At 42.5% G+C, this 9,392-nt stretch overlaps 1 protein-coding gene across 4 annotated transcripts in view; it reads left to right on the top strand.

Annotated features, from left to right (window-relative positions):
• The first annotated feature begins 1,574 nt into the window (after nt 1–1,574).
• Nucleotides 1,575–9,392, top strand: part of myo5aa (myosin VAa) — a 182,811-nt gene continuing 174,993 nt past the window's right edge. The window contains exon 1 of one of the 4 annotated variants that reach the window (XM_052040306.1): nt 1,575–2,074. In XM_052040306.1, the coding sequence (XP_051896266.1) occupies nt 2,048–2,074 (27 nt within the window). In that variant the 5' untranslated portion in view covers nt 1,575–2,047. The remainder of the gene's footprint in view (nt 2,075–9,392) is intronic. The other 3 variants (XM_052040302.1, XM_052040305.1, XM_052040304.1) reach the window with 3 other exon arrangements.

Genomic DNA, 9,392 nt, shown 5'->3' with positions numbered 1-9,392 from the left:
ACTGCCAGCAGAGGTTGTGGGGGCAGATACATTAGGGACGTTTAAGAGACTCTTAGATGGACAAGGTATTTTTATTAGTCACATGTACATCAAAACACACAGTGAAATGTATCTTTTGCGTTCTGGGGGCAGCCTGCAAGTGTCGCCACTCTTCCAGTGCCAACATAGCATGCCCACAACTTCCTAACCCATATGTCTTTGGAATGTGGGAGGAAACCGGATCACACGGAGGAAACCCACACAGTCATGGGGAGAATGTACAAACTCCTTACAGATGGTGGCTGGAATTGAACCCGGGTCCCTGGTGCTGTAATAGCATTACACTAACCGCTACACTACTGTGCCTGCCCTTAGGAATAGTAAAGGGAAAAAAACTGGTGGGAGTTGTCTATAGGCCATACAGTTGTCTATACAGAGAGATATAGATAGGTTGAGTGAGTGGGCGAGGGTCTGGCAGGTGGAGGTCAATGTTGGTAAATGCAAGGTCATCCACTTTGGAAGGAAAAATAGTAGATCAGATTATTATTTAAATAGTGAAAGATTGCAGCATGCTGTTGTGCAGAGACAGATGAGTGATAGAAGAATGGAGGGCTATGTGGGAGGTAAGGGTTAGATAGAGTAGGATAAAATGTCGGCACAACATTGTGGGCCGAAAGGCCTGTAAAGTGCTGTAATATTCTATGTTCGATTTATCTAATTCCCCTTTGAAAAGTTTCATCCCATATTGGAAGGTAGTGTATTTCAGATAATGACTTCCATGTTGTTTCCCCTTTAAGTCCCTTGGTATACTGGTCGACGTGGATGTGGTGGATCAAATGGCCTGCTTTCATGCTGTATGACTCTATGAGTAATTGCAACATGATTCAAACATAAAGACCCAACTAAACATGTTGGGCCTTACTTTGAGCAACATAAATTTCAGTTAAGTATGGAGTAGAAGCTGGCTTGCATTAGGGTTAAACCTTAAGGGAAATTCACCTGGCCACCTGACACAAAACAATCTGATGCAACTGCTTAATTGCAAGTTGCAGTTGAATGTTTGAATATAATTACCTCTTGCTGCTGTTTGGTAAATTAATTTTGCAAAACAATTCACCAGGTCAGCTTATAACAGTCCTGATCAGTAAAGTGGCAGCAAATTTTGCTATTGATTTGTTCATCTTGCTATTGAAAAGGATTTGATAAATGTCATAATGACACATTGGAGGGAAGCAAAATGATTTTTAGATGAGGATGCTCCCAAACTCACGTTCAGTTTGGGTTTATGAATTGTGGGGAGAGTGGGCGGGTGAATGATTATTTCCCATGTGACAAAAACCATCAGTTCTCAATTAAATTTAGGAAAACCAGAAGCCAAATGCTGATGAAGCACTATTTTGTTATGTTCTCATGCTCTTCCCCATTGTATATTTTACAAGTTGCGTCTGTGCAAGAGGGATGTCCTTTTAACCAATAAAAGTTACCAAACAAATTTCAAACAGATCAGAACTTTAACCACATCATGACATGGTGAGAGGTAGCAGTGGGCGGAGGGGACTGTGGGATTTATCCATGCCCTAGACGTTTTTTTTGGCTGGGGTCAGCTTGAGTGTGGATTTTTCCCCCCCTTATTGGTCACCCACCAGAGAGTGAATCTAATTGTTTTACGCTGACTGATCCCGTGTAACGCCTGGGACCCGGAGTGCTCCTGTTTTCTGGGATCTGCGTGTTCCTTGCGGTGGCGCTCTCTCACCAGCCAGCTCTTGACACTTGGGTGATTTGGTGCTGCCGGCGAAAGGCTCGCTGAGCACAGATTTTTTTGTGTGTGTGTACGAAAGCATCTCCATGCCCGTCTCCCTTACACCCAGAATGCATTGGCGGGTAGCAGAGTACTGAGACAGGTAACATGGAGATTGGTACCTTGGGCTGACAATTCGGGGTGGAGTGAGCGCCGTTTATTTGCAGCCCAGCCCGTAGAGTTGTTACCGCAGCCGACGCTCCCTTTCCCTGCCGGGTTACGGGGGCTTCCGGAGACGGCGCTGGAGCCTCGGAGACGCAGCGCAGGAGAATGGCAGCATCCGAGCTCTTCACCAAGGTAAGGGCTGATGTTGCATTGCACGGAGTTATATGAGATTCCATACCCCCCTCTGGAGCACTGCGGTGGGCGATGAATTTCTGCATGTCGTTTGACTGCAGCTCTGATGCGGAACACGGGCAATCGGGCCAGAATGTGCAGCACAGGAGAACAATAGTTGGAGGATCTCAGCTCTGCGCGTCACTGCAGCAGCCTGATTTCAGGATGTGTGCTTGTGTTTCATTAGCAATGTGTGGGGCAGTAGAGAGGAGGGAAGGGGGGAAGCCAGGTGCAATTTATTGTACAATGTGCATGGAGCTTTCCCCATTAAAGTGGAGCAGTTCGCCACCCCCGCTCCCTCCAAAAAAAAACAGGGCCGTGCAGTTCGGAGGCCACCCACCAACCTCACAGCTGTTAACCCAAAAGGAAGCTTCCCCAACCACCCCCTCAATTACCTCTCCTTTAAAGCCAATTTTCAGCCGCTTGACGGGCCGTTTTGAAAGTACAGCCGGGCACAAGGCTATCAATTGACCACTGATTCAGGATGGGAGGCGACTGATTTCAGTCCAGCTCACAGGAACGTTTGCAATTTAGTTTCCTACATTATTAAATGCAACCCCCCCCCCTTCCATTCTGACAGCAACCAAGCGTATCACGTTTAAATCATTGTAAATATTTCTTCATCTGATTGTTGATCGATTTATCGTATTACTGGATACCTTTCAATACATTGGTAGTGTTTAAACAAAAGAAAAAAAAGATACTGGAAATTTGGAATAGAAATGGAAAATGCTGGAAACACTCACAGTATCTTTGGAGAGAGAGGCAGTTAACGCTGAGGGGCAATGACCTTTCTTTGTGTTTAATATCAGCAAGGCATTCAAGAGGTTCTTTTATGTTTGAGCTCAGGTAATGTGCATCAGGATTCAATAAATAAGGGTAAAGTCATTTTAGTTCCATGCAACCTATAGATAGTTGGGTCAGAGCCAGTGGTGCCATGACACATACAGAACTACAATGGCCACTACACCATTCAAACACTTCATTGGCTGTTAAACGCTTTGGGAAGTTCTGAAACGGATGTGAGAAACCACATTATATTTAAGTAATTTTATTCCAAAATAGAATAGAAATTGATAAAGAAAGGAGAAGGTAGAATATGGGAGTTGACTGATGAGAAACACAGAAACAGGCCAGGAGAGCATTGGCATGTAAAAGGAACCTCACTATAGGAAGGATGTCGAGGCTTTAGAGAGGGTGCAGAGGAGGTTTACTAGGATACTGCCTGGATTAGAGGGCATGTGCTATCAGGAGAGGCTGGACAAACTTGGGCTCTTTTCTCTGGAGTGGCAGAGGCTGAGGGGTGATCTGTTGGAAGTGTATAAAATTATGAGGGGCATAGATAGGGTGGACAAGCAATATTTTTTCCCCATTATTGAGTGATCCAGTACCAGAGGGCATGCATTTAAGGTGAGAGGGAGTAGGTTCAGAAGAGATGTGAGGGGTAAGATTTTTACTCAGTGGTGGATGCCTGGAATGCGTTGCCTGATAGGGTGGTGGAGGCAAATTCATTGGCAGGGCTTGGATGGGCACATGAATGAGAGGAAAATGGAGGGATATGGGCATTCTGTAGGTTGGAGGGATTAGCTATGTCGGCTCAACATTGTCGGCCGATGGGTCTGTTCTGTGTTGTACTGTTCTATGTTCCATGAAAATACTGAGGAGACATGTGGGTCCCTTACAGACAGATAGGGGAATAAGGAAATGGCAAAGGAATGAAACAAATACTTTGTGTCTGTCTTCACATTAAAAGACATGAAGGCCTGCCAGAAATACTAGAGAGCCAAGGATCTAGCAAGAATGAAGAAGTGAATGAAATTAGAATTAGGAACAGGACATTGTCTTTCAGATTCACCAACCTCTCTAACAATGAGACCCAAGTATCTGATGATCAATGTCCAAGAGTTGACTCTGATTGTGGAAGCATTGCTTCAGATTCAGATTAGTTTATTGTCAAATACACCAGGGTGCAATGAAATTCCTTGCTCACATTGGTCATCAACCTTCAGAATTCCACACATTGTTGAATTGTTCCTGTGGATTGGAGAGATGTGACAGCATTATTAAAGAGGGAGAGTGAAAACGGAATTAGTGACCTTTAGCCGAACATCAACAGATGGAGAAATGCTGGAATCTATAATGAAAGATGTAATAACAGAAAACAATAATAGGATTGAGCAGGGTCGGCCTGGATTTATGAAAGGAATATCATGTTTGAGTAATTTACTGGGGTCATTTGAGGATGTGATTGGCAGAAGGGAGAAATTGAACCAGTTGATGTGGTGTGTTTAGATTTTTAGAAGGCTTTTGATAAGGCCCCATGCAGCAGGTTGGATAACAAAGTTAGAGCATGTGGATTGGGGATAATATAATGTGCTGGATTGAGAATTGGTTTGGCAGACAGAAAGAGTGGGAATAAATGGGTCTTTCTCAGCTTTGCAGGCTGTGACCAGTAGAGTATTGCAAGGTTAGTGCTTGGGTCCCAACTATTCAGTCTGTATCATTGGTTTGGCTAAGGGGACCAAATATCATATTCCTAAATTTGATGTGAAACTAGGTCAGATTGTGTATGGGGAGAAGGATGAAAAGGGGCTTTGAGGAGATACAGACAAGCTAAATGAGTGGGCAAGAATGTGGAAGATGGAACGCAGTATGTGGAAAAATTTGAAGTCATCCACAGCAGCATAGCAGTGTACTTTTTAAATGTTGGCAGGGAATGATGTTGAAAGGGAACTAAATATCCCTGTGCGCAACTTAGTAAATGCTATCATGGATGCAGAAAGCAATTAGGATGGTAAGTGGGATATTGGCCTTTATTACGAGAGGAATTGAGTGCAGGAGTAAAGATGTTTCACTGCCATTATATAGGGCCTTGGTGAGATGGCACCCAGGATAGTATGTGGAGTTTTGTTCTCCTTGCATAGAAAATGTGCTCTTTCTTTGGAAGGAATTCAGTCAAGATTCGCCAAACTGATTTCTGGGGTGGCAGGTTTGCCACTGAGAGATTGAATTGTCTTGGTCTGTATTCTCTTGAAGGTGCAATTTACAGAATTCCTCGAGGCTGGATGCAGGGAGGATGTTCCCTCTGCCTGATGAGTCTAAAACCAGGGGTCATGGTCTCAGAATAAGGGGTAGGTTGTTTAGGACTGGGACAAGGAGAATTTTTCTTCACTCACACATAGTGGCGAATCTTTAGAATTTTCTACCCCTGATGGCTCTGGAGGTTCATTCCAAATAGAGATCAATAGATTCTTCGATATTAAGGGAATCAAGGTGTATGGGAATAATGCAGGAAAATGATTTTGATGAATGGTGGAACAGGCTCAATGGATAGGATCACCTAATCCTGCTAATTCTTAAAAAGAATAATTTTAGCATGGCTGTTTATAGGTAGGACTTTATTGATAATTTTCCTTGATTTGAATATCCATTACTTCTAGATTATGCACGCATTTAAGTAATAAAAATGACAGTTAAATATATGGCCACTTTCGTAACGAGTGATGAGTATGGTAGGAATTGCAGAGTTCCTGCTGAACTTTCAGTCAATCGATAGAGCAACAACCAAACTAAGGAATAAGAGGCAAAGCTTATTGGATGCACTTTTCTTTATTGCACCAGTTTGGTTATTTGTATAAGTACATTTACCCTGCTGATGGTCTTAATGAATGAATGAAGGATGGTAATGTGTTGGCGGGCAATTCAACTGCACGGTATTGCAGCCAATCTAATAGTAAATTACTTCTTTCAAATAAAAGCAAAGTGCTGGAAACACTCTGGTAGCCCAGGTGAAGGATCTGGACCCAAAACGTTAACTGTCCACTTCCCTCCGTAGATGCTGCCTGACCCTCTGAATTCCTCCAGTGCTTTGTGTGTTACTGCTGGAAACATTCAACAGGTCAGGCAGCAGCTGTGGACAGGGAAACAGAATTCATGTTTAATGTCAATGACCTTTCATCAGCGTTCGTGAAAGATCACCGAGCAGAAATGTTAACTCTGTTTCTTTCTTTGCAGAAGCTCGCTGACCTGCCGAGCATTTGCAGCATTTTCTGTTTTAATTCGTCTGGCTAATGGTGTAATTTATAATTGTGCTTTCAGAATGTCTGGGCAGTAACTGAGATAAAAAGCTGATCCTTTTTTTTTCCCCTGCTGAGCTGGTGCTGTTCCGCCCAGCACTACCGTTATGAACAGGAAACTCGGCTCAGAATTACTTGAGCTGTGAACCTACTCAATGGATCAATGTGCCGAGTTCTTGTGAACAAGGGCTCTTAGTTTTATTTTGAGGCCTTGCAGGTATTAAGTTAACCTTTCTGAGCAAATCCTTGCATTTCTGCCCTCTAAATGGATCATCTTCCAGTTTTATAACTGAGTTCATGCTAGGATGAAACATTGCTACGAGCACGAGGATAGCATGGGACAAATGCAGTGAGTTTAAATACCCATTGACTCTGTCCCAGTAATTTACACCATCATAAGGATCCTGATTCATGGCAGTTTCCTAACTCCTCATCTGACTGAGCCCTCTTGAGCTCATTGAGTTAATTTATGGTAGATTATCGGTTAACAACAGGGAGGTAGCTGGTCAGACTTGAGTCACTTTGAATGCTTGGCTCTTAAACTTGGTTCGAGTAAAATTCAGTTAGATGAATAAGCATCTATAGCTTGTGTGTTTATCTGTTGTTCCTGATCCTGTATAATTCCTTCTCCAGGAGAACTTTTGGTAATTTAGAATTTACAGCACCCCTGATTTATGGTATCCAAACATTTCAAACTCTAGCTTCTTGTTTGTGGTAGCTGGAATTTCCTTTTCTAAAAAAAATATTTTGGGAATCTCTCTCACAATTCTGGTCACTTTCCATGAAAATACAAATTGTTGGTCTTAGAAATTAGTAAAATGATTAGCACCTGAATGCTTTGGGGTGTCTTAATGAAGAGCCTGTTTAATGGTTGATCTTGCAAGAGGCAGTGTGGTGCTCTGGGAAGATGAGAGCCCAAAGAGTAGAGTTCTCAATTTAATGATATGTTCCTGGTACTCATTTGCTTTCCTGAAATTTCACCATAACCTGTTCTGACAAACAGTACTTAGTAAAAGAAACTGGGGCTGAAGTAATATTGTCCTCAATTGTACTTTTTTTTCAATGACCTACTTTACCTGTGATTGATCCCTGCACTTTTTGCATAACTGCTGCGCTGCTGCAAGTGTGTAACTGACTGGCCACCTTTTGGAGATGTAAGTGAGCCAATAGGTTGGGAGCTTTCTTTGTTTGGATTTGAGTCCTGTTATTAGTGTTTTGTTTCCATTAGAAAGTGAAGTTGAGGTGGTTCTTGTTTTGTCATCTTCTGCCTGGTCTTCCTGAGTTTTATTACATACAAATATCATTGTTGTGGTAATACTGTTGTTTAGTATCAGGACAAGAGCTGCATGCTGAAGAACAGCAGGCAGGAACCTACAGATCTGGTAAAACGTTTTGCATTAATATTAAGGTCTCCAGGTTTTGCTTTTCAGATTTTTTTTTAACTATTCTGTACCTCAAAACATGATATTCAATACACTGATATCAAAATATCAGTAACATCACAACAAAGCTCACAAGCTCACTCGTGTCCTTTCCAAGCACACAGACTTGCTCCACTGAATGAAGATGCTGAAAAGTTATCAGGAATTTGTGGCCCAATTCTAATGCCCCTATTTCTATGCTCTAACTTCATCGATAAGTGTACTTATCCACTAATTCATTGGCAGAATTGTTATGGCTTTTGGCATACTCTGTTTTATTATAAAAGAATTGCTGCCTAAGGTTCTTAGTTCAGTGACTTCCAGATTGATTTATTTATCTGTATCTATCTCTCTGGATATTTATGAATGAGTTGTTTGATTTCAAGGATCTGAACTGAACTTTGAAAGGGATTTGGACCTGGGTGTACAGGGCACAACTTCCAAATTTGCAGATGTCACAAAACTTGGAGGCTTAAAGAACTGTAAAGAGGTTAGTAAGAGATTTCAGTGAGATATGAACTGGCTGGTAGAATGGGTGGAAGATAAAATTTACTGCTGAGAAATATATAAAGCTTTATAGTTTAGTTGGAAGTGTGAAAAGAAGCAATATGAATTGGAGAGCATGGCTCTAAAAGGGGTAACAGAGATCTCATGCATAGTTAGTTGAAAGTGGCAGAGGGGGTTGAGAAATTAGTTTAAAGCACATAGGAACCTGGTCTTTATAAAAAGAGGCATTGTGCATTGGAGTATTGTGTCCCAGTCTGAGTGCCACATATTACGAAGGGTGTGAAGATTGGAGTGGATGCAGAAGAGATTTGCCAAAATGCTGCCAGAGATGATGGACTACCGGAGAGACTAGATAACTTGGGTTGTTCTCCTTGGATAGGAAGTGGTCACAAGGGTATCTGATCAAAGGGTATAGACAGTGTTTAGAGAAGTTTTTCCCATGGAATGAGAGGGACTTGAAGCAGGGGACATGTGTGAAAATTGAAGTAAGAAGTGTCTCTTTTACACTGCAAGTGACCAGAGTTCAGATTGCGCTGGTTGTAGAGGAAGATTCATTTGTTTTATTCAAATGGGATCTAGCTAAGTACCTGAAGGGAAAGAATTTGCAGGGCCAAAGGGAGAGGGCAGGCAGGTAGAACTAGCTGGATTGCTCTTGCATATAACTGGTATTGATTCGATGGGCTGAATTGCCTTCTTTCATTACAGAGACCTGGTTGCGTGAGGGACAGGGCTGGCAGATCAACCTTCCTGGGTTTCGTTGTTGTAGACATGATAAAGAGGGGGGTAAAAGAGGTGGAGGGGTTACGCTCCTGATAAGGGAGAATGTCACAGCAATACTCAGAGAGGACATGTCGGAGGGCTCATTCACAGAGGCAATTTGGGTGGAGCTCAGAAATAGGACAGGTGCAATTAGACTCTTGGGGTAATACCACAGGCCTCCCAGTAGCCACTGAGAGGTGGAGGAACAGATATGGAGACGGATTATGGAAAGGTGCAGAAACAACAGGGATGTCATAGTGGGGGACTTCAACTTCCCCAGTATTGATTGGAACTTCCTTACTACAAGAAGCTTAGACAGGGTGGGATTTCTTCAGTGCATCCAGGAGGGGTTCTTGAAACAGTATGTGGAGAGAACATACTGGATCTACTTTTGGGAAATGAGCCAGGCCAGGTGACAGGTGAACATTTTGGGAGTAGTGACCACAACTCATTATATTTTAAGATAATTATGAGTGAAGATAAAATTGGATCTTGCGAGAAGGTACTAAATTGGTT

The sequence above is a fragment of the Pristis pectinata genome, chromosome 28 (genome assembly GCF_009764475.1).
Source record: "Pristis pectinata isolate sPriPec2 chromosome 28, sPriPec2.1.pri, whole genome shotgun sequence".
Taxonomy (NCBI): domain Eukaryota; kingdom Metazoa; phylum Chordata; class Chondrichthyes; order Rhinopristiformes; family Pristidae; genus Pristis; species Pristis pectinata.
Note: the sequence above shows the minus strand (reverse complement) of the source record. Positions and strands in the feature narration are given on the sequence as shown.